A 26,575-nucleotide genomic window follows, 5' to 3' on the forward strand; every position below is an offset into this window, starting at 1 on the left:
ATTCGGAAAATGTAAAATGTTAAACAAATGTTAGCATAATATTCAGTCAGTGTTATAGCCAAATACGGGTAAAATACAGGCAGGGGACTTGGGTAGGTAAGCGTAGTGCCAGTAATGTACTGTCCTGTGGATCACTTAATTGCTGTTTCCCTAGTTTCCTCATCTGTGAAATCATAATTGAGATTAAGGTTGAGCACCTTAATGACACAGACCCTAAGATTCTCACCAACTAATGAGACAGAACCAACAAAGCCTCTCCATAAGAAATTAATTTGAAAATTTGGGGGCACCTGGGTGGCTCATTTAACCATCTGACTGGGGGCCTGATCTCAGGGTCCTGAGATCTAGCCCTGAGTCAGGTTCTGCTCTGATTGTGGAGCCTACTTGGGATTCTTTCTCTCCCCCTGCCTCTTCTCCACCACCCCCGCTCTCTTTCTCTCTCTCTCAAAAAAAAAAATGTTTATTATACTTCCCAGGATGATAAAAAGTATGTTGCTGATTATAATTATCCATGGCATTCTGGCCTATATCAATTAGGTCATCCAGAACTATATCAGTGCATCAAAATTATTATATATATAATTTGTGTATTGGTGTGTGCATTTACCAACAGTATTGGTAACAGTTAATAACATGAGAATATATGCATAATTTACAAACAGTGGTCTCTAAGAAAAATCTGCACTGGATATAAAATGTGGAAGAGTGGGCAAGAAATTGATATTTTGTGTCTGTGTAGGGGATAAGGCTGCCTAGGGAGAAGGGTAAAGAAACTTCACATTTTTAACCTTTTGTACTTTCCTTTTGAATTTGGACCATGTATTACTGCATTACTGTTTTAAAAAAGACTTAAAATTTTATAAAAATCTTGTATAAAAATGGAACATTAACATAGAATAACCACTTTTTAAAGCATTGCCTTTAAATTATTAATTTAAATTATGAAAATATGAAGCTAGTTCCTTTTCAGTATGTTTATATGTTTTTACAGAATCTTTGCTTCCTGGGAATGTTTAATTCTTCCGAATAAAGCAATCTTTTAGTAAGACTGATATGCAGAGTGGTACATAAAATTGAATAAAATGAGTTATTTCCTAAGAATAATAATAAATGTGGGTGAGGCACCTGTTTTAACTATGAGCTCAGAGATAAATGAGGCAGAAAGTGTATGTAGGTGAAGAAGAGGAAGAAGTCTGGCATTGCTAAGGGCCACCGTTAGATGCAACTAGCGCCAATGCTGAGGCATTACAGCTCCTGTGCATTTTGGTGGTCTTCCAAAGCGCGGATACTAGAGAGAGTTTGGTTTTAACATCTTCTTCATCTGCTGCCATCACCAGTTAGGGCGGGATTAGGATTTTCGCAAGCCCCTGAACACTGAAAAGATGATGGTGACTCTCCTCCCTATGTAATTAAAAATGGAAATACATTTAGAAAATAAAGCTTAAATCGGGGTGAATGCAAGACCTTCCCTCTCGATTTTCTTAAATAAAAATTCCTAATAAATTCATCAAAGCTGAACTTTTTTTCTGCTTTTCCCTTCTTTAGACTTAGTTCAACTGCCTGTTCCATAATCCAGCACTCGCAGGCTCTTAAACCCAGCCCACGCGGCTTCTCGCAGGTGCCAGCCCCACCCCACGAGGGATCTCCTCCTTCGCTCCTCCCACCTGACCCTTCGCCCCGCCCATTGGGCGCGTCGTCCTTACGGCAGCGCGCCGTCGCCGAAGGCCGGCAGCAAATGAGCGCAGGCGGCGGCGGCCCTCCGTCGTACCCTCGCAGGCGCATGCGCGCTCGTGCCGGGCGCTCCTGAAGACCTGGCGGAGCCCGGCGCGGATGGAGGCCTGAGGGCGGCGGGGGCGGAGCGCACCGCGAGCTGGGGGCATGTCCGCGGCGGGCGCCGTCTAGAGGAAGGCCGAGCAGCCGCCACCACGCTCTCAGTCGCGGCGAGACGCAAGCGAGCCAGGCCTAGGGCCGCGGCGGCGATGCAGCGACGGCGGCGCCCTCCGCCGCCAGCTTCTCAGCTGCCCGAGGGCTGCGGGGGAGGCGGCGGCGGCCGCGGCGGGAGCGAGGAGGTGGAAGTGCAGTTCTCCGCCGGGCGTTTGGCCTCGGCCGCGGCGGTTTCGGCGGCGGCGACGGCCGCGCGCAGCACGGAGGAGGAGGAGGAGCGGCTCGAGCGCGAGCACTTCTGGAAGATCATTAATGCCTTCCGCTACTACGGGTAAGAAGCCCGTGGCGGACCCCGGCGCAGCCCATCGAGGTGCCTGCAGGTCGCGGCGGACCCGCCGGAACGGGGGCGCCCGCCGCGCTCGCCCTCGGCCGCCACGCCTCCGGGGCGCCCGAACCGGGCCGCCAGATCTGACCTCCGGGCCCCTGAGTCACCTCGTACCACCTTAGCCCCTCCCGACCCTGCACAGCCGCGTGTCTGCCGCGCCGTCTGCTGCTCAGCCTCGTGTCTTCTAACCTCAGGATCAGATTAGCTCTCTTGCCTTCCATCCCTCGTTAAAGGTTTGGCTTGGAGGCCGGTGGGGGTGACCGGAAAAGTGCTGTTAACAATTGCAGATAGAAGATGATGGTGGTAAAATCGTCAGTGCTGGGCATGATCTGTATGTGTTGTCGATGTCCTCCAAACTGAACACACGGAGAACCCAAGTTCACCTACACGTGGGATGCCGTAGGACGAATTTTCCCAAACTGTTGCCAGTTCTTGTGAGAGCTGCATAAGATTTCCACCCCAGCCCCTTTGGCGCTTTGAACGTACAGGCACATTAGTGGTGAATGATGGCGCTCAATGTCTTTAACTGGTGGGTGAAATTAAGGTCGGAGGTGGTCCGGATGTTCTAAAATTTGCTAAATTATTAAAGAGGGAAATGAGAGAAGGCACAGTAAAGAATCGCTTTTATGATCTTTTATTCTGCAAATATGTATCGAATTCTCACTGTGGGCTGGGTACGGTGGTAGGGCTTTTAAACTCCCTAACTTCCACTTTTTTTCTTTCTAGATAGATGTTAAAATACCATAGTCACAAAATTAGAATTCCAAGACCTGAAAGGAACTTAGATTTTCAGGTAAACAGAGCACTTTTATTTGTGTAAGAGTGGAGTCCACCGACGGCTGTGCTCTGAGTCTGCGGTTGGAATGGGAAAGACAGGACCTGCCCACGTAAAACTGTGCCCTTAGATGGGCTCCTGCTGTGATTTATGCAAACTTTTTTTTTAATTGCTTGACTGTGACCTCTTCAAGGGCAGGGACTAAGCCTTATTTATTTTTGTGTCACCAGTGCTTGGCATATGTTGTTGAAGCTCTATTTTTAACAAATAAGACAAGTAGTAGCAAAGAAATACGTTTGTCCTTCCCAGATAGCATGTGAATTTGTCACAAGTCGGTAGATTGTTACTATTTCGAATTTGTAAACTTGCTTAGTGAAAGCCTAAAGTTATTTAGAATCTGATGGCCTTTCTGTAACATGAGCTTTTAAGTGCAAAGATCTTGATGAAATAATCTACTGATTAAACCCAGGCATAGGAACTGGACTGCATTACCTATGGAGCCCAAAAGGGAATTAACTAAGTGTGGGGATTTTATTTAGTATCAACAGAGGGAGGAAGGCAGACAACCACAGAATTGAATTTGATGCAAGTATTGTGTATGAAAGAATCACACAGGGAGGAGAAACAACTAACCCTAGATTTAGATAGCTAGGAGAGGTAGGTACAGAAGAGTCTGGTACTTTCTAGAAAAATCTAGAAAAGGATACTGGACTATGTCCTGGAAAGATAATGGACCCAGTTAGTTAAAATGTGTGTCTGTGCTGGTTCTAAGATATTAAGACTAATTTAAAATTGTTATTTAAGATTAGTTATCAAATGGGCCTTTTTGTGGGCAGGTAGGGACCTCTGACGTGGAAGTAGGGCTCGAGTGTGGCAGTGTAGAAAAGAGTGCTTGTGTGCATATTCTAATGGTTGTGATCTAGTTTCCTATACCCTAATCCCTCTTTAGCAGTTTAATGTGGGATTGAGGATAATTTCATTTTTTAAAAACAATCCTTTTTATTTGCATGTACTCTTGACGAAATGCTTCCAATAGACTGAAAATAGTATTCAAAATATGCCTTTAAAAACATCACTGGAAGGACTAGGGGTATGGAAAGCATCTTGTAGCAGAAAACACACTGGGTTGTTCCATTCCGACATTTTATGATCTAGACCTCTGCTGTTCAATACCGTAGTCACTAATCACATCTGGCTAAATTTAAACTTAATTAAAATTTAATAAAATTTAAAGTTCATTTCCTCAGTCTCACTAGCCACATTTGAAGTGCTCAATGGCCACATGTGGCTGGTGTCTGCTATATTGGACAATGCAGATGTAAGTCTTTCCATCACTGCAGTGAGTTCGGATGCACAATCCTATTGTAAATCTTTAGCAAATACTTCTAAATTTTGGAGAGCTTAGTTTCACTGCTAAATGTCTTTTAGTCATTTTATAGGGGATTTAGATTAACGGTCACAGGGCAAAAAATGTCTTAATATTTTTCCAGTGGCTTCTAATTTTGTGTTTCCTATGGGTTTTGCTTAGATGAAATATTTTGATTAAGGCAAAAATGATTGTAGCATTGTAGCGAATAGTAAAAAACAAAACGTTGTTATCCTTAAAATACCAATCTTGTTATGAATGAAGATACTCACATTAGAAGATACTACAGTTGAAAAATTAAAGGTCTTGTCAGAAACATCCTACTTTTAGAAGTAGCAGTTAGGTAAGATTTAAAAAATTGAGATGTAGAGTTCTTTTGTACAGGTGAAGGAATAGGCATATAAAGAGGTGAACAGCTTGCCCAGGCTTACACAACCAAATTGTGGTAGAGTCTGGTCTGAAATCCAAGATGGTTCGGTGCATTAGTAAATAGTGATATTAGTAAGACAATTTTAACTTTGTGTTTTAATAAATTTTTTAAGTGGATTGAGACAGATTTTCCTTCTGAAAAGATACACTTTCCTGTTTGGAATACTAGAGTAGTTCAGCAGGTTCAGAGGAATGGGTCTATGACCTTGGTCCTTGGCTCAGACCCAGTATCAGACCCACCCTGATGAAAGGAGACTAAGAGTTGGGGTCACTGCCAAGACCACCCTTCTGGAGAGAGCTGAAGGTAGATACCCATGAAATATGGCTGGTCACTCTATTTTCTCCCCTTAGTCACCAGAGGATAAGCTCTTGCTGCTGACCGAGTAGAACCACGGAGAGTCTGAAGCTTGTAAAACATTCCTTTAAATAAAGCAGCTTTAGGAAACTCTTTAAAGGGCCAGGCAATGAATATTTTAAGGTCAGAGAGCTAGGTAGTCTCGTTACAACTATTCAACTCTGCTCCTGTGTGGAAGCAACCATAGGCAGTATGTGAACAAATGGATATGGCTTTGTTCCAGTAAAAGTCTTTATAAAATAGACCTAGCAGCCAGGGGGTCATAGCGTGCCTACCCCTGCCTTAAAGTACATTAGTAGTATAAGCATTTCCAGAATAGAGAAGTTAGCCCCATTTAAAATAGTAAAGATTGGACTCTTATGTCAGCTTCAGTAAGATCTCACTTATTTCGGGAGACTCACTGTGGATGTACGTTATGGACAGTTTTGCAGACCATTAAAAAAATCAAGGGTTAACAGATATGCAGCGACTCGTCCTGTTCTGTGTAGTTACATCACTTCTGTATCAGTAATTGACAACAAATATGTGTGGGCTCTTCTGACCAATCCATAACTTACCTCAACTACCCGGCAATCATGGAAGTTAAGTAGTCCTCATGGAGAATGAAAAATGGCACCTAGGGGGTATATAACTGAACATTTATTGATTGTTATTTGCATAGGCTGAAATCTGGAGATTCAGTTAGGACAAACACAAGACTTGTATTTCAGAAGAATTCATTGGGAGTGGCAGACTTCATCTGGGGACAACATTCCTAGGGAGCAGGCCTCTTAGGGATCTTTGAGAGACCTAATGAGGGCCTGGGAGAGGTAGTGATTTGCAGAGAGTTTATGAAGTAGAATCAAAAGGATCTGGAGCTTGTGGTTGTGGGGTCTGTGAGAAGAGGCATTTTAGGATGACTCATTTCTTTCTGACTTCAATGGATGTATGGCATACCATTCATCAGTGTCAGCCATATAGGAAGAAGTGCAGGGTTTTTTTCGGGGGGGGGTGGTGGTGATCATGTGCTAAGTTCAGTTTGGATATGTTGAATTTTGAGGTATGCTGAGAGGGAGGTTGTGGGGCATCCAGTGCCCAAGAATAGTAGAAATGAAGTACTGTGAGACTATTTAACCAGTTGACTCTGAGTTGTAACCCTTCACAACTCTGCTGTTTGCCTAACACATTATGGTCACCTTAAATAGTTCCTTTAGTGTTCTACTCTATTTTATAGGAATGTAAATTGATACAATTCTTCTGAAAATCAGTTTGTATCAAGAAGCTTAAAAATACCTTTTTTTTTTTTTTAAGAATTTATTTATTTTAGAGTTAGCCAGGGGAGGGGCAGGGGAAGAGGAAAGGGAGAGAAGCAGACTCCCCACTGGGCACTGAGCCCACTTAGGGCTCAGTCCCACAACCCATGAGAGCATGACCTGAACCGAAACCAGGAGTCAGATGTTTAACCAACTGAGCCACCCAGGCACCCCAGTACTTAATCCTTTCTGACTTGGTAATTCTTCTTTTGGGAGTTAGTAGTATTTTTTTTCCCTAAAATACAGACAGATTTAGAACACAGAAGGTTTATCATATAGACAAGTGAAAGTATCTAGATGCCCAGCGTTTGAGAAATAACTGAGTAAATTTTGGTGCATAGATGGCATAATGAAAAGTCATTACAGTCATTTGCCCTATAAATTAGAGAAGTTTTTTCTAATCTGGGAAAATTCTTTGATAAAGATGAAGAATTACAAGAGCTTCTAAAAAGTTGACGTGCATGTGAATCATTTTGAGATCTTGTTAAAAGGCACGTTACATTTCAGTAGGTCTTAGGTGGGGTGTGAGATTCTTCATTTCTAGTTACCTCCAAATGGTGTGCTGTTCTGTGTATCACGTTTTGACCGGAGAGGCACTTCAACAACAACAAGGAGAAATATGCCAAAAAGTTAGAAGTGATTGCCTTTAGAAGAGGGACTATTAGTAGCTTTTTTTGCTGAAGTACTTTTACTTCTCCACATTTTTTGTATTTTCACTGTGAACATATTAGTTATATAAATTAGGTATTCCTACCATGTTGGAGTTATGTTTCAGGCCCTGGGCTAAGTGATTTGTGTGCATTATTTTGTTACATTTTCAATGAAATCCCATTGGGTTGGCAGAGGAATATAATGGTACCTAACCTTGTGGGGTTTTATGGAGATGTTTCAAAGTAATCCACGTCAGTGACTTGGTGTAGGGCCTGGCTTTTATTAAATCTCAGTGATAGCTTCTGTAATCATCATCATCATCATCATCATCATCACTGTAGTTATGTATTACCTTGTTTTGTATGTGAGATAGTGGGGGCACAGAGAAAGGAAGTAACTTGCCAAGGGTCGCATATCAAATAGGTGGCATAACCTGGATTTCAATCCAGATCTGTTTGACTCCACAGCTCACTATTACACTGTCTCTAGGGAGACAAAAGCAAACATCAGTGTAGCCATTGACAACTTAATCTTTTCACGTTTCCCTCCTACCCACCCCCCCTGCCCCGCCCCTGACCACCACAACCACCACACACAAGCTTCTAAAAACCTGGTCAGGTTATTGCTTTACTCAAGAGCTCCTTCAGAACTTCTTTATTACTATCCAGAAATTAGAGAGTAATTTGGCATAAAAAGGAGACAATTATTTGGGTGAATAGAAAGATTCAAGCAACCAAATGAAAAAGCATTTTTCGTTTTCATTTAGTATGGAGTAAATGCCAAAGAACATTGAGAAGAAACACAAACACTTCTTTGTATATATAAAATGTAAAGAACGATACAGTGACTACCCATGCACCTAACACCTGGTTTAAAAAGAGTCCTTTCCCCTCAAAAAAATCACTTTCTTAAATTTTCATTTCCTTTCTTTGTAGTTTTTTTTTTTTACATGTGTTCAGTCCCTGTAAGATATTATTTTTATATAAGATGGAATTGTATATTCTGTATTTTTCTGCAACTTGCTTTTTTCAACAAATATTTACATTCATGAGTTTTATCCATATTGTGTATAGTTGTAGTTTATTTAATTGCATTCCATTGTATGATTATACTGTACTTTGTTCATTTTACTGGTGATGGACCACTAGGTTGTTTGCAGATTTCTTGTTTGTTATATATAACAGTGCTAATAAGAAGATAGTTTATGTTTCATGGTGCCCATTTGCAAGTTTCTTGAGTATGTGTCTAGGACTGTAATTGCTAGGGAGTGTGCATATTAAGATTTACTGGGTAATGCTAAATTATTTTCCAAAGTGGTTGTGCTAATTTATGCACCTCTCATCAATCAGTGTATATATTCAAGTTATCCCATATTTTTCAGTATTTCCTAATATTTTTTCCGTATTTCCTGTAGTCAGGCTTTTAGATTTTGTCCATCTGATTGATGTAAAATAGCACTCAATGCAAATGTAATAATCAGCTTTTGAAAATGATGGGGTTTTTTGTTTGTTTCTTTTCAGGTTTTATAAATAGGTAATCTCCAGAGTGACCTTTAGAGTTATCTGGCAACTTCTGGAATGCAAATTGTGAATAATATCATGTAAAATGCTATAGAATTACAATTTTTCCTCTGTTTACTGCTTTTGTAGTACATAAGATCTTTTGTGTTTTTTAAAAAAATGCAGCTTGGTTGGTTCTTAGTTAATTTCAAAACACATTTTGTATATTCTAAAGTAACTTCAGAGCAGTATTCTGCTACTTGATGGAGAAATTTAAAGTATTCATCTAGTTCGATGAAAATTTTAAGTTTGGAAATTAAAATCATAAAAATAAACTAATTGTACATTAATCCTCTTTGTTTCCTTTTTCCCTCCTAACTGGTGCAAATATTTACTTTGCTAGTTATAAACTATTTGTCTTTTGTTTGGTTGCGTAGAGAATTTGTAATAAGGTGAAAACATAAAACTTTTAAGATAATATCCTTTAAGAAACCAAAAGATTGTAAATCACAGGACAGTATCCCAACATTATAAAGGAATAATTGTACAGAAAGACAACCTTAAAATAAGATTGGCCCTGGTGAGAATTCTTTTGCCAATTTAAAAAACACCTTTTATGTTTTAGCACCAGTATGCATGAGCGAGTGAACCGAACAGAAAGACAATTTCGATCACTTCCAGATAATCAACAGAAACTACTTCCTCAGTTTCTTCTTCACTTGGACAAGATTCGGAAATGCATTGATCATAATCAAGAAATACTACTGACCATTGTGAATGATTGCATACATATGTTTGAAAATAAAGAATATGGAGAAGATGTATGTGAAAGTTTGTTCTATTTTTATTTTAGGGTTTAACCTCTGTATTTTGAGGTCTTCATCTTTCTGGATTTCATTTTTATATTTTGCATGGGCCATTTGCTCTACTCAGAATGTTTTCACTTTTATGTTCAGGTATTTGAGTAGGCTTAATAGAATAGTATGTTAGAAACTGGATTTGTTGACATATTTTCTTTCTAAAAATAGTAAGATAATTGTTGGCATATTGCTGTACGTTTCACATAGTGTTCTGACTATTCTAGCATATAGAGTTAGTGACTTTAATTTTTATAACCAACTTTACTAGCTGTGTAAAATTAATTTCTCATGCTAAATTCATTTTCAGTATTTTGTATCTATTGATATTTATCTTTTACTTTAAGAAGTTATTTTCACTTATAAATCTCAAGGGACTGGCAGTAATAGAAACTGAAGTCCTCTTTTTGTATCCACAGGATAGATACAGTTGGGCCACTCCAGGGTGAGCCTCTCCATGCTGCCCCATCAATGACCTGGAGGGACTTTCTTCCCTCTCTTAGAGAGAGAAGATGTGCTGTCTCCATAGCAGCTCAGTTCTGGTCCTCTCCTGAGTAAAGACTGCTTAATTATATGGTGGTTTCATGATTAATGGACCTTAAATCTATTGAGGGTAGAAGTGAGACCACCAAACTCTTTTCATGTAGGATCTCAAGCTGCACTTGAACCCCGGTTGAGGTGAGAGGCTAGTGATTTATCCACTAAACCATCCATATAGCCCCTTAGTAGCACGTGCCCTTGACCCTATTCAAGATTGATTCCTTGGTCAGAAGCTAATTGATTTCTGTTTTTAAACAGGGGAATGGAAAGATTATGCCAGCATCAACATTTGACATGGATAAGTTAAAATCTACACTGAAACAGTTTGTGAGAGACTGGAGTGAGACTGGGAAAGCAGAGAGGGAAGCCTGCTACCAACCAATCATTAAAGAAATTTTAAAAAATTTTCCGAAAGAAAGATGGTAAATAGTATCTTATTTTTAACAAGTTTCTTTAAGATGCGTAAGCACTAAGTTTCTCTGTAATAAATTTCACAGTCGTGATTCATGTTTATAGTTGCTGCATGCCTGTATTTTTCCACATGTTGGTGTGTGGTGTTGTATGTGTTCGTAGATGCTTTGTATGAGGTTGCAGTTAATATTTTTGAATACTCTTTGCTCCAGCAGTTACGGGAAATCACTCCATCTGGAAATTAATAAGGTTAGATTGACTGTTCATTATCAATGATGGGTTCTTTTATAATTTGCTAATGGCAATGCAAAAAGCTACAGACTTTGCATTTTCCTCATTATGACAAACTTGTAAGTAGATATGGGATCTATAGCTGAGAGCAGAGTTTCTTTTTTGTGCCATGAAAAGCCCAAGCAGTCCACTTTTCAGAATAACACTTATAAAAGAAAATGCATAAGATTGCAAAGAAACCAATTTTGAAGAATAGTTATCAAAATATTTAAAAAGCAGATTTGTGCTATAACATGCTTCGTATCCTGTATCACATTAAATAAGATCTAGCAGCAAGTATAATTACTGTATTTTTGAAAATACCAGTGCACATGTTATTTTGAGACTCTCAGCAACTTCAGAATAACTTCAAGATAAGTTGCATGCATTTTATAGTGCTATATATGCTCTACCTAATCAATTCTTAACGTTTTACATTTTATTATTTCTTATTCGTACTTCCCTCCCTCCTCCCCCTGCTTTATGATTATGTCTAAAACTATATATATGCACAATTATTATTTAAACCATTTGAGAGATCAGTTTGTATATATCATTTTTTTTATCTCTTAATACTTCAGAGTTTATTTCTTAAGAACGAGGGTATTCTCTTAACATAAACACAGTGCAGTTATCAGATTGAGAAAATTTAACCTAGAACACTGTTTTCTAATCTACCGTCTATATTCAAGTTTTATAAAATTATCCTGAAAATGTTCTTTATAAACACTTCTCTGTCCAGTCTAGAATCCAGCCCTGGATATTATATTACATTTCATTAGAACATTTTCGTCTTTAATCTGGAGTAGTTCCTTGGCCTTTCTTTGACTTTCATGACATTGGCATTTTTGAAGAATACAAGGAAGTTATTTTATGGAATATTCCCTCAGTTTGAGCTTATCTGATGTTTCTTTATGATTGGATCTGGATTACATGCCTCTTTTCAAAATAATACATAATTGATACGTAATTGATTGTTCCTCTCAGGATATCACATTCAACAGTGTCTGTTAGCCCATCATTTTTTTTTTTAAGATTTTATTTATTTATTTGTCAGAGGGAAAGAGAGAGAGTGCACAAGCAGGGGGAGTGGCAGGCAGAGAGAGAGGGAGAAGCAGACTCCCAGCTGAGCAGAGAGCCCGTGCGGGGCTCGATCCCAGGACCCTGAGATCATGACCTGAGCCGAAGGCAGACGCTTAAGCAACTGAGCCACCCAGGCGCCCCTGTTAGCCCATCATTGACAATTTTAATTTGATTACCCATTCAGAATGTCACTTAGTTTCTCCATTGTGTACTTACTATCTCTCCTCTTGCAACTAATAAACAATTTCTTAAGAGACACTTTGAGACCATACAATTAATATCTTGCTCCTTCTCAGACTTTCTCTGCCTTAGAATTGTCAGCCATCGATGATTCTTGCATGAACTGGTCTGTCCTGTGCTGGTTATGGAATGGTGATTTTCTAACTTTGCAGTTATCAGTCAGCATTCTACTGTATCTATAAACTATTACCTGAAGGACTTACGGTTCCTGTTTTATTCAGTGGGTTATGATCCATTACTGTTGGTTTTCTTGTTGTCGTTGCCTCAGATTTAGCCAGCAGGAGTCCCTTCAGGTTGGCCTCTATGTCCTTTCACATGGCCCAATTCCTCTTGAGTGCTTTCTTATTTTCTGGCACAATAAGATATTTCAATCCCATCATGTATCTTCCCTACTTTAGTCCTGGAATTGGATTTTTTTCCAAGGACCTCTTTCCTTTAATGTGGAATGATATGTAGAAACCAAGATCTGGCACTAGGCATGTTCATTGTTACTAAGATGTCACAGCTTTTGAGCCTTACAGTGAGTAGAGCGTGCGCGCGCACACACACACACACACACACACACTAGAAAGCATTCGTTCATACTGATCCCTTCAATTCCAGTCCAACCCCAAAGGTCTCTTTCTTGGCTTCCCCTGTTCTGCCTTCTTCCACAGTGAGAACCTGGCTTCTGACAACATCAGTACATTTACTCATTCACTCAGTTCTATAGTAGTCACGTAATGGTTTCAGAATTGCTACCTCCATACCACTATGAAAAACAAACTACCAGCAGGAGTTTAAGATTTGCTAGCAATTATTTTTTCCCCTAAAAGAAGGGTATTCACAAAAATATTCTTCACAAGTTACTCAAATTAGCTTTGCTTCAACCCCCTATCCTCAGTGTGGTTGTGTTTTTTATTTGAAATTCAGTATATTGGGGTTTTTTTTTGTTTGCTTTCATTTTTAGGGTTCTATCTTGCCCCCACTCCCCTTCCTTGTTGATTTATATTTTTTGATATGTGGGCTATCAGTTATTAACTTGTGATACTTAGAAAAAGTGTTATTCCTTTCCCTGTTCCTTTGATAGCCCATCTCAACCCCTCATTCTCAATCCTCCACACCATGTAGGTAATCAGTGTCATTAATTTCTTGTTTATCCTTCTTATTTTTATTTTTTGTTTCTTATGTAAGCAGATATAGGGTTTTTCTTCTAAATTACCTCCTTTTGTTTCATACACAAAATGTAGCGGCCTGTGTATTTTATGTTGCAGTCTTTTTCACTTAACAAAATATCTTAGAAATAGCTACATATCAGTGTATGGAGATCCTCCTCAGCCTTTTTTATAGCTGTAGAGTACTTCAACCAGTCTCCTGTATTTGGTTATTTAAGTAGTTGGCAGTATCTTACAATTATAAATTATTTTACAATTAATAACTATGCATGGGTATTTTTGTATTTTGGGAAGTATCTCTTTAGTGTAAATGTTTTTTTTTTTAAGATTTTATTTATTTATTTGACAGATAGCATAAGTGGGCAGAGTGGCAGGCAGAGGGAGAGGGAGAAGCAGGCTCTCTGCTGAGCAGGGAGCCGGACATGGGGCTTGATCCCAGGACCCCAGGATCATGACCTGAGCCGAAGGCAGCCGCTTAACCGACTGAGCCACCCGGGCGCCCCTAGTGTAAATTCTTAGACATGGGATTGCTGAGTCTGAAAGGTAAATGCATATGTAGTGTGGTAAGTGTGTTAGTTAACCTATTGTGTGCAACAGATTACCACACATTTAACTGCTTAAAACAGCATAGATTATTTTTTTTAAGATTTTATTTTTTATTTATTTGGCAGAGAGAGACACAGTAAGAGAGGGACACAGGCAGAGGGAGTGGGAGAAGGAGAAGCAGGCTTCCTGCGGAGCAGGGAGCCCAATGCAGGACTTGATCCCAGGACCCTTAGATCATGACCTCAGCCGAAGGCAGACGCTTAACCAACTGAGCCACCTAGGCGCCCCAAAACAGCATAGATTTATTATTTCACAGTTTCTGTGGGTCAGAAGTCTGGGCATAGGATCTTAGAAGGTTGCAATCCAGATGTCTACTGGGCTGTGTTCTCATCTGGAGGCTTGGCTGTGGAAATACCTGCTTCCAAGCTCACTCATGTTGGCAGAATTGATTTTATTGTGTTTGTAGGACTGAGGGCCCTGGCTTTGTGTTAACTGCCTTGGTAGAGGCCAGTTGCAGTTCCTTGTCTTGTGAGCTTTCCCAAAATGGTTGCTTACTTCATCAAGTGGGCAAGGAGAGTCTTTAGAGCAGGCAGGCTTTCAGTGGAGTCTGATAATGTGATGCTATCACAGGGGTGGCTGTTGGTTAGAAGCAAGTCATAGATCCCTGTGCACACGAAAGGGAGGGGGTTATAAAAAAGTATGAACACTGGTAGGTGGGGGCCACTTTAGGGTCTGTGCCAGTTATTGCCACATATGCCTCTAAGGGTTGTAGTGTTTTGTCTTCTTGCCAGTGATGTATGAAAGTGCCTGTTTACTCACAGCCTTGCCAAACATTGTTCTACCAAGCTTTTGAACTTTTGCCAATCTAATGGGTGGAGAAGCATATCTTGGCCTACTTCTCATTTGGATTTCTCATTATGAATGAAATTATATGTTTGGGGGCCATTTTATACCTTGTTTTGAGAAATATATATTCATGCTTTTCCCCTCATTTAAAAAAGTTGAGGTGAGGATGCCTGGGTGGCTCAGTCATTAAGCATCTGCCTTCGGCTCAGGTCATGATCCAGGGTCCTGGGATCGAGTCCTGCATCAGGGAACCTGCTTCTCCCTCTGCCTGCCGCTTCTTCTGCTTGTGCGTGCTCTCTCTCTCTCTCTCTCTCTCTCTCTCTGACAAATAAATAAAATCTTAAAAAAAATAAAAAATAATAAAGTTGAAGTGAAATGCATAGAGCAAAAGTGATGTTTTTAAAGTAAACAATTTGATGGTATTTAGTAGATTCACAGTAGTGTATCCATCATCTCTACAGAGTTTGATAACATTTTCATGAACCCGGAGTAAATCCCATAACCAGTAGGTGGTTACTCCCCATTCTCCTTACCCCACCCCCAACCTCTGTTTGTTAGAAGTTTGACTATGAGGTGCCTAGGTGTGGTTTTCTTTGAGTTTATCCTGCTTGGTGTTTGTTTTGCTTTGGAGGGTTTGGGTAGATATGTATCACCAAATCAAAGACTGCTCTTTTTTTTTTTCCCCTTCTGGGACTTGAGTTACTTGTATATGAAACAGCTTGACATTGTCTCTCAGGTGTCAGATGACTCTTTTCTCACGAACTCTTTATATTTTAGTTTGGATAATTTCTATTGACCTTACTTGAAATTTACTGATTGTTTATTATACCGGTCTGTTGATAAACTCATTGAAGGACTTAACTCTGATACCAAAATAAAAAAAAAATGCCTAGGACTTGCATATACCCATACATTTCCATGTGTGTATTCTCTCTGTGCTCACATATCCTATTTGTGCATGTGATCTACCTTTTCTACTTGATGCTTTAATGTATTTTTTATGGTTAGTTTTAAATCCCTGTCTGATGATTCCAACATATGTGATATTTGTGGGTCAGCTCTGATGCTGGTTTACAACTAGAAAAAAAGGCATGCCTCTTCTGCAAGCTGTGAACATGGGGGGGATAAGTGATAGTTGTGTTTTTAATTTTTAATATTATTACATGTGTTAGCTGCTCCAATTACCTAAGAAAAAATTGTCTATAAACCTTTCATCTAGAAATGTGGCAATGTAACAATTGTTGCTTTCTAGAAAATGAAATAGTTTCTAAGTTTTCATCTGCATCTCACCTTTTACTTCATGTACATTGATTTTAGTATCTTTCCTATGGTAGATTAATAGGAAGATCTTTGCAATATTAAGAAACACTTGGACTCTCAGGCATGAAAATATAGTTACTTCTTCAGCAGTAAATGAACTACTGTGTCCACAGGAAACCATTGGTCTATTGGAATTGTCATCTGCAAAGTAAAGGATTTGGGCTCTTGTATCATTTAGTCGGCCTTTAACAGGTAATGGCTGCTAATCCACCTGTTTTGGATCTCTACATGGGTATGCCATGTAGATTGTCTGTAGCTGGGTGCCATGAAAATCACCCATTGTTTTTTCCTTGTGGCCAGTACATTTTTGACGTGCTGTGCTATAATTACCTGCTGAACACACAGTTGAAGGGATAATAGATTCATTATAGACTTCTGATTCCTGTATCACTTAAAGCTTTCATTATCTTCATTCCATTGTTGGTGACAGTTGTGACACTTCACTGATTTTGTTTTTTTTACACAAATTTATTTGACAGCACAAGCAGAGGAAGTGGGAGAGGATGAAGCAGGCTCCCCGCTGAGCAGGGAGCCCCACTTGGGGCTCGATCCTAGGACCCTAGGATCATGACCTGAGGTGAAGGCAGACCCTTAACCTACTGAGCCACCTCACTGATTTTCAATTCTAAAAATATTTCTTTAGTCTGATTTGTAGTGTTCTGGGTCTGAGGCCCAGAAATAACTCAGTGAGTAACATTGGAAGCACAGGTGAAATTATTATTCCAGCCATGTTATCACTCAAAAAAAAAAAAAAAAAAAAAAAGAGCAGTGCTTCTAGTTCTTGTTTCTACATGTCCAAATATCTGATATACAAGATTGAGAAGTAATATAGGTAATAATTCACTGACTTTTTTTTAAAGATATAATTTAGGAAGTTTTCTAATGACATGTTTTTCTGGAAAGAAATTTATTCATAGGCTTCAAATCTTCAAATACTTCAACTACTAGAAATGCTTGACATGTATAGTACTCCTTTGAGAAGCTTTTAATTTACATTTTTACTGTCCACAGACTTGTTAATGAATTTTGTATTCCCAGTTTTATCAGTGAGGATACAGTATGCTTGGGTTTCCTAATTTTTTATAACACTGACTCTTTTCTTTATGCTTTCTGTAGTCTTTATTATGGTTGGGTTGAAAATGATTTGTCAGAGATAAATTGTGCGGTTTTTGTGATCTTTGCCCCCCCTTTTTTTTTGCTTGTATTGATTCTTTGTTGGATATATGATTTACAAATATTTTCTCCCAGTTCTGTAGGTTGCCTTTTCACTTTCTTGATGTCCATTGATGTACAAATTGTATAATTTTGGTGAAGTCCAATTTATCTATTTTTTCTTTTGGTGCTAGTGCTTTTCATGTCATGTTTATGAAATCATTGCCAAATCCGGTGTCATGAAGATTTTCCCCAGTACTTTCTTCTAAGAGTTTTATGGTTTTAATTTTTAAGTTTAGATCTTTGATCCATTTTGAGTTCATTTTGTATGTGATATCAGGTAAGGGTCTAACTTCATTTTTTTACATATAGATATCTGGTTTTCCTAGCACCATTTGTTAAAAGACCGTCCTTTCCCCCATTGAATTGTCTTTGTACTATTGTTGAAAATCAATTGACTGTACATGTGAGGGTTTATTTCTGGGCTTTCTGTTCTATTCTGTTGGTGTGTACATTGGCCCTTATGGCCAATAGTATTTTAATTTCTGTAGCTTTTAAGTTTTGAAGTCAAGAAGCATAAGTCCTTCAATTTATTCTTTCTCAAGATAGTTTTGTCTATTTGGGGCCCCTTGCAATTCCCTATGAATTTCAGACAGCTTTTTCATTTTTGTGAAAAAGGCTATTGCAATTTTGTTAGGAATTGTGTTAAATATGTAGATTGGTTTGGATAGTATTGACATCTTAACAATGTTAAATCTTCCTGTCCATGAACACAGAATGTCTATTTAGATCTTTAATTTCTTTCAGCACTGTTTTGTAGTTTTCAGTGTACAAGTCTTTCTTGACCTTGGTTAGATTTATTCCTTAAGTATTTAGTTCTTTTAGATGTAATTGTAAATGGAATTGCTTTCTTAATTTCCTTTTGGATTATTCATTGCTGATGTATAGAAACACAGCTGATTTTTATGTGTTGATTGTGTAACCTTGCAACTTTGCTTAATTTGTTTATTACCCAGAGGAGCTTTCTTGTGGATTCTTTGCAATTTTCTACATACAGATTCAGAGCATCTGCAGATAGAAATGGTTTTTACCTCTTCCTTTCCCCCTTGAGAAGGTCTGGCCAAAACTTGTAGTACAGTGTTGAACAGCAGTAGTGAAAGGGGGCATCCTTACCATGTTCTGGGTCTTAGAGGGGAAACTTTCCTTCTTTTACCGTTGATTTTAGCTGTAGGTTTTTCATAAATACCCCTTAACATATTAAGGAATTTTCCCTCTATTCCTAGTGTCCTGAGCATTTTTATCAAGAAAGAGTTACTGCATTTTATTAAATGTCTTTTCTGTGTCGGGTGAAACAATCATGTTTCTTTCCTTTGTTCTGTTAATGTGATATATTACATTGATTGATTTTCTTATGTTGAACCACTCTTGCATTCCTTACATAAATTCCTTTTGGTTATGGTTAATAATCCTTTTAATATGTTGTTGGTTCAGTTTGCTAATATTTCGTCGAGGATTTTTACATCTGTAAAAAGGGTATTATTAATCTGTTCTCTTTTTCTTTTGTGAAAATTCTTGTGAATTTTCTTTTCCTGTGATATCTGATTTTGGTATCAGGATAATGTTGGCCTCATAGAATGAGTTATAGGAAATTCTTTAATTTTTTGGGAGTTTGAGAAGAATTGGTGTTCATTCATCATTAAATATTTAATAGAATTTACCTCTAAAACCATCTGGTCAGACTTTTCTTTGTTGGGAGACATCTCTGCCTCTTTAACGATGGAATATTGAGGTGGCAATGTTGAAATATGCTTTTAATTTTACTTTAGGGTATGAAGTCTTTCTCAATCATGCTTGTTTTGAAAACTGTAGGCTTTTTTTGGAATAAATAGTTAAAAATCGCACAGTTCTTAAAAGCTACCTTTCTTTAATAAATGCTACAGGTCATTCTTTTTTATTTTTTATTTTTTTATTAAAGATTTTATTTATTCATGAGAGAGAGAGAGAGGCAGAGGGAGAAGCAGGCTCCCTGCTGAGCAGGGAGCCCGATGCAGGACTCAATCCCAGGACCCTGGGATCATGACCTGAGCCGAAGGCAGATGCTTAACCATCTGAGCCACCCAGGTGCCCATAGTCATTCTTTTTTTTTAAAAATTCTTATTAATAGTCCTACATTAAATATTCTACAACTGTTAGAATTATGATATAATTATTATGGACTTTTATAAACATCGATATATTGTAGGATGTATTGTTATATTGTAGGATGTTATATTCTTAAAGTTTCTAGTTGGTACTCTCTGTCAATGTATATATTCAGTGCTCTGCTCTAAAAATAATATATAATAGTTGAATAGCTTCTGTGAACATGAAGTCCAGGTCTTTCTCAAAATTCAAAATATTTGTTTTTGAAATGTGGGTTATGAAGTAAGACATTACAATTGGAATATACCAAAGTTTGCATATATTTAGAAGGCTAAAATGCCAGATGCTTATGTTAGCATCTTTCTAACACTTCCTTTCTTTCTCTTTTTTAAAGATTTTATTTATTTGACAGAGAGAGACACACAGTGAGAGAGGGAACACAAACGGGGGAAGTGGGAGAGGGAGAAGCAGGCTTCCCGCAGAGCAGGGAGCCCAATGCGGGGCTCGATCCCAGGACCCTGGGATCATGACCTGAGCTGAAGGCAGACGCTTAACGACTGAGCCACCCAGGCGCCCCCTAGCACTTTCAACATGACTTTGTTCATAGTCATTGAATCATGATCATTGAATCATGTATATTACCATGGTGTCCAAACAGCATAACAATGTCAGCTTTACCAAAGGGCATGCATGCTATTGTTAAAGGTACTTAGTGGACTGATACAGAGTATTACTTTACTGTTATCTATCTACTATTTTATTATCCTTATTGCTACCGACAGATAGAATGTGGACTGGTGAGGAAAGAATGAATTAACTCTTAATGAATCTAATAGGTTATTTTAAAATAAAAGAATAATTTTTTTTGATTAGGTAAAACATACACAGTGTTAAAAATTTTTTAAACTTCACAATAAAGTCTCTTATAACTGTTACCCAGCCACCCATTTCCCTTCCCTGAAAATAATCAATATTATAAGAGCAGATAGGCAGATAAACTTGAAGTGAAGAGTGCCAAGATCTCTGTCAAACTTCTTTTTTGGTGCCATTCTTGGCCCCAATGGAAAATTTTCGTTATCTCTTCCTATGTCATTTGTTTTGCTTGTTTAATTTAGATTGGTTTCCTTATAGTTAATAAGATGAGCTATCAAAAAACCTTAAAAAAATAAAGCTAAAAAAACAGTAAAGTCCAGGGGCACCTGGGTGGCTCAGTTGGTTAAGCGACTGCCTTCAGCTCAGGTCATGGTCTCAGGGTCCTGGGATGGAGCCCTGCATCAGGCTCCCTGCTCAGTGGGAAGCCTGCTTCTCCCTCTCCCACTCCCCCTGCTTGTGTTCCCTCTCTCGCTGTCTCTCTCTCTCTGTCAAATAAATAAATAAATAAACAATCTAATACACACTGTTACTCTCTTAAAAAAAAAACAAACAGTAAAGTCCATATCCATGTTAAAGGCATAATTTTGCCATAAAGAAGTAAACCCTTAGACCTGAAACAGGAACATTAATTACAACCCTTCAGTATCCAGGTTGATTCTTAGGTAAATCCTGGTCAACTTTGGGTCTCAGATGAATTTCCAGGATCCTCTTATGCCACAGTAAGCACATGGGAATTTGATGTCCTTAAACTTGGCTGGATTTGACTCAAATTTATGTCAGCTTGTATTTGTTCTTTTTGAAATTTCAGTAAAGGCCCTTTCTAACTGAGTTGTCTATAAAAGATAGTATACTTAAATATGTGTAGAATTAACCATACCTGTGTGCATTAAAATATTTTTTCCTATGAAAACACACTTGTCTTATTAATTTGTCCAATTTGTCTCTGTTTAGAGTTTTTATTTACTTTATTTTACTTTTTATTTTTCTTAAGTAGGCTCCACACCCAGTGTGGGGCTTGAACTCATGACACTGAGATAGAGAATTGGATGCTCTGCTGACTAAGCCAGCCACACCCACATGCCCCTATTTAGAGTTTTTTTTAAATGCCTGAGTTTGCAAGCACAAGCAGCTTTGAAGCCACAGAGTGACATCTATATTGGGGTCTATTTGTTAATTAAGGAAATGCTATTTTAATTGTGCTGAATGCCAACCATTTCAGGAATTATTAGCCTCTAGTCTGTTTTGGTTTTAAATAGATTTGAACTGTACTTTAGTGAGCAGTTGCTCATTGAAATTAGCAATATAATTTTTCTTGAAGTATGAGTTCAAAATTTAAACTTTTTTCTCAAATATGAACATAAGCCCAGTAACTTTTCATTTGATGCTCTGAGCAGTATGTATTGAGAGTTTCAGTTTTTCAAGTGACTGATCATGTTTGTGCTATAAAGTTTATAGTTGCTAAGAAAAGAGATTCTTAAGTTTGAGTCCTACCTGAAATGAAAAATCACAACCATGTGGAACCATATTCTTTTGTGAATCCGGAAAACTGTTGGGACTATATTTTTATATCTTAATTTCATTAACCCAACCCATTTTAGAAGAAAATGAAGTGATACTTTGCGTGTGGGAGAAAAATCGATCATGTCTTTGCATTTCACTCCCAGAAGATAGAGATATATTATTGACCAGCTGAATATAGTTTTTCTTTCATAGAGTTGGACATTAGAAAAATATATGGTAAGCTTTAAAGAAGCGTTTTTTTCTACTTACATTAAAGAATATAAATCGTAATTTATAAAATGATTCTTTTAGCTAAAAGGAACCATTTAAGAAGAGAAAATGGAGGAAATGTAGACTGCCAAATAATGCAAGAGTAGAGACTGAAAATTTAGATTTATCCCTCATCCTGAAAGCCCTCTTAGACCAAAGACAAATATTTATTTCACATCTTTCAAACAAGATTTTAAGCTCTTAAAGTTCAGGATTTCAAGTGCTTATAAATCTAGAGTAATAACTCAGTGGAAAAACAATTCAAGACTAATAACCCAGTAGAAAAATAGTGTAAATAGTTTACAGAAGAAGAAATACAAGGTCTTCAATCTCATAAGAATATGCAAATGTGAAAACCACGCTAAGATGCCATTTTTTCACCTGTTACATTGCAAAGTTTAAAAGTTAAATAACTTACTAAAGGTATGAGGAAACATAGCTTGCTGAAGGAAGAATAAATCAGTAAAGTCTTTTGGAGGGCAACTTGGTAATATCTAACAGAAATTAAATTCATATCTTTTGACTCTTGGAATTCAATTTTGGGGAAGTTTTCTACAGATTCCTGCATGTGGAAGATCATTTATGCTAAGGATATTAGTTTTAACATTATAATAACAAAAGCTTGGGAAAAAATCTAAGTGTCCTTAATTAGATTTAGATACATTATGGTACAGTCATGCAGTGGAATATTTATTTAGTCATAACAGATTAAGGAAGCTCTGTGTACAAATAGGAAAGACGTTCAAGATTCATTAGGTCAGAGATGTCCAACTTTTTCTTAAAGGGCCAGGCAGTAAATATTTTAGGCTATTCAGGCTGTGTAGTCACTGGGTACGACTCTGTTGTGGGACGCAGCATAGACAGTTTGTCTACGTGCACGACTGTGTTCCAGTAAAACCTTATTTACAAAAACAGGTGACTGGCCTGTGGGTCATAGAAAAACTTGGTATATAAACTATAACAGCGGTATGACGTGCTGAAATTATTGAGAATTGAATTCAATCCCCATGCCTGGGATATTTGGGAAAGACTTCAAAGATAACGTGATAATTTAAACTGAGTTTCTGTGGGTGTATAGGAGCTCTAAAGATTAAGGTGAGAAAGTGTTTTCTAGAATTGGTGAGAAGTTATTTGATACATGGGAGTTCTTTGTTGAGAGTGGATGAAGAGGTAAACTGGGATATTTTTGAAGGGGCTAGACACTAAAGGGATTTATAACCCAGTTGTAGTTGGGTTTTTTTAAGATTTTATTTATTTATTTGAGAGAAAGAGCGCACAAGCAGGGAAAGGGGCAGAGGGAGAGGGAGAAGTAGACTCTCCGCTGAGCAGGGAGCCCAACATGGGGCTCGATCCGAGGATCCCAGGATCACGACGTGAGCCGAAGGCAGATGCTTAACAAACTGAGCCACCCAGCCACCCCCCATTTTCTACTTTGAATACAAAATATTTCAACACCTAGCTCTGTTAAACCTTGAAATTTTGCCATACTTACTTCATTCAGGGTTTTGTTTTGTTTGTGTGTGTTTTTTTAATGTATTTTCTAAAAGAAACATTACAGATACAGTTGAAACCATGCCCTGAAAAGCTCAGTATATTCTCTCCTTCCAGAGGTAACAACTAATATGAAGTTGTTACTCTGATCTTACCTTCCTACAATAACTACATGTTTATATACCTTTAAACAAAACATTTTATTGTTTATATTGTAAAAGCTCATAGAACAGGTTGTGGTGTCATTTCACAATTGGCTTGTGCTCAAAATTGTGTTTTTACTATTTCTCTGTGTGGATCAAGCACTGGTCAATGGAAATATAATGCAAGCCATATACGTTATTTTAAATTTTCTCATAGCCACATAAAAAGCCACAGGTGGAATTAATAATATACTTTAATAACCCAGTTTATCTGAAATATTATTTCAGCATAGTCTGTGAGATTATTAATGAGCTACTTTACATTCCTTTTTTATACTGAAATCCAGCATCTGTTTTGCACTCGCATCACATCGGACTAGCCACATTTTAAGTGTTCAGTAGCCACAAGTGCTGAGTGGCTTTTATTGTACTGAGCAGAGAACTGCTGGAATTCAGACAGAACAGAACACTTCGAGTGCTTGAAAGTGTGCACACCCCTAACCGCCAGGGGTCAGCTAAGTGTCAGCTTGTGGACTCAAGAGAAGGTATTTTGTGTGTTGGAACATGCTAATCTGCAGCTGCAACGCAAAAACTATTCTGTGCGCGATAAAGGAAACCTCTCTTAAGGAACCACATTTACTGCTGGTAATTGTTGGAGCACAGAACGTGGTACCAGCGTGGGCCACGGCCTGTTTAGATACATAGGAGCCCCACATTCTGTCCATATAAGTATACTCTCTTTCTTCTTGCTTGTCTGGAATAAACTGTTGAAACTTTTCCTGCTGTTATCAGGGGTGTCACATTTGTAGTAAATATACTTACTGCTTCTCCATAGTTGGACCTTAATAACTAGGTAAACTTGTCTGCTTGCTTATTTTTGCTAAGAATCTCCAGCGGCACCATTTGAGTACTGAGCCAGATATTATATGCCTCTATTCCTGGTTTTCTAAGTTTAGCCAAGCTTAAAGTCACAGCACACTAAAGGTCTATATGTAGACTTTATTTCCCTTATTTTCCACAGAAGAACCTTCATAGAAATGCCCTAGAGTTAACATGCAGTCATAGCAGGAACTGCCTATTAAAATGCTTTATTTTTATACACATTATAATTAGAGGGACTTTCCATTATGCTGTTAATGTCCCTCATATAATGACCCAATGAAAAAAAAAATCTGAGAACAAAAACTTAGGGAAAAATTCTCTCCATCGCCCTCATTCATAGCTTGATTTTTTCCTTTTTTTTTTTTCCCTCAATTTTGGGCATTTGTTTTAATGTGTCTCCTTTTGTGTGCTCACAGAAATTCTTTTGTCATAATATAGATAATTGATAGATCTATCATAATCCTTGCTAACTCTTAATCAAGGGCCTTGATAAACAGTCTGCATTCCTCTGCTTGATGACAACCTTTTAATAGTTTTATACAGCACTTTCTGCCACAAGGGGGGGAAAGAGTTCTGTGGGCCTGTTTGGGTACGGAGAATTTGACAGTAGCAGTCATAAAGTTAACTTTGCATAAGTTGACAAAAAAAATTGTCAGTACCATTATTAACACAACTTTGCCTTGGGGTTAGCATGATTTCTCATTTCTTCTTGGTAGTTTTTTACTCAGCTCATCAACCATCCAGATGTTATTAGTGATTATTTTTATGATTTAAATACTCTGAATTTACTTCTAAATCCATTTACTTTTGTTGCATTACTTTGCCTTTTTTTTTTTTTTTAATCTAAGGTGAGAACAGCCACTTGGGAAAAATGCATGTTTTGATGGGGCAAATGGGAACTGAGAAAAGAAAAGAGGTAATTCTGGGAGAGTACGGGTTTTGGTGGGTCTGATAGGAAGTGGAAGATGAGAGAGAGGCCCTGGGCGGGGTGCCACAGTGGCAGGTCCGTCATACAAAGGGTAGCATAGAGTACGGCCAGTAGCTTTTCAAATTCTCATACTAAAAATATGTATATACTTTATATGCTTGTTAGATAACTGATACAGGTAGGTCTAAACCACATGGGAGGATGTTACCCATTCTCTTCATTAGAAATTTAATCAATTAAATCAATTAAAAATTAAAGTGTTCACACACAAACATTGTGTGTGATCTGAAATGAGAAGAAAGCATTTTATATGGCAGCTTGGCATCAGTTTGCTCATACCAAGTATTAAAGGATGTCTCCTAATCCTAATAAGCCTGTTGATCAGAAATCATTTTTTTTTTAAAGACTTTATTTATTTGACAGAGAGCGAGAGCAGGAACACAAGCAGGGGGAGTGGGAGAGGGAGAAGCAGGCTTCCTGCCAAGCAGGGAGCCCGACATGGGGCTCGATCCCAGAACCCTGGGATCATGACCTGAGCTGAAGGCAGACGCTTAACAACTGAGCCACCCAGGCACCCCTGTCAGAAGTCATTTTTAACAAATTTTGGTTTATGTCTTACTGTATATTTAAAATTCACTAGTGAAATAAAGTAGACTTTGTTAAGGTTTTTATACAAATACATATATATTTAAGACTGGATGACCTGGGCCAAAATTGCCGTGTGACTGTATTTGTACACTGAATTTCCAAAAGCCCTGTAGTTCTGTTTGTTTCTTCTTGATTTCAGAGTGGGAAATGGCAGCGGTTACGATATGGGCCACTAGTAAAAAGCCCTGTTGCTGTTTGGAGCACACCAAACTTAAAGACCATGTAGTATAAAGATTTAAAAAAAAAAGAGAATTATCCACAGGGTAGATTTGGAAGTTGGTTATGATTTATGAACTAAATTTGGAGAATGCAGATAATAGTGAAATTCTTTGTAATTGATATGATGACAGCTGATTATACACATTTGCCTTTGGTTTTCTATAAGAATACCATTTTGGTTTCCTTAGGGTTATATTGATTGGCTGGAATTCCTCAGAAAGTCCCTTGCTTTGCTAAGGCTTTTTAGCCATTTGAAAGTGGATGGTGGATCTTAGAGTGAAGAGAATTTGTTTCTGTAGTGTGATGCCAATAAGTGAAGAGCAGTTGGGTTGTGAGTCTGTGATTTGGTGTGATGTACTTGCAATTAATTATGCTCAGTTAGAAGGCAAGTCCTCATTTTCCCCATGAGAATACCCTCCCTCCA

The 26,575-nt window shown here is 38.1% G+C and overlaps 1 protein-coding gene across 1 annotated transcript in view; it reads left to right on the plus strand.

Moving 5' to 3' along the window:
• The first annotated feature begins 1,829 nt into the window (after nt 1–1,829).
• CARNMT1 (carnosine N-methyltransferase 1) overlaps nt 1,830–26,575 on the plus strand; it is a 37,311-nt gene continuing 12,565 nt past the window's right edge. The window contains exons 1-3 of the mRNA XM_027615257.2: nt 1,830–2,215; nt 9,262–9,457; nt 10,292–10,455. Of these exons, the coding sequence (XP_027471058.1) occupies nt 1,980–2,215; nt 9,262–9,457; nt 10,292–10,455 (596 nt within the window). The 5' untranslated portion in view covers nt 1,830–1,979. The remainder of the gene's footprint in view (nt 2,216–9,261; nt 9,458–10,291; nt 10,456–26,575) is intronic.

This window comes from Zalophus californianus, chromosome 13 (genome assembly GCF_009762305.2).
Source record: "Zalophus californianus isolate mZalCal1 chromosome 13, mZalCal1.pri.v2, whole genome shotgun sequence".
In the NCBI taxonomy this organism is placed as follows: domain Eukaryota; kingdom Metazoa; phylum Chordata; class Mammalia; order Carnivora; family Otariidae; genus Zalophus; species Zalophus californianus.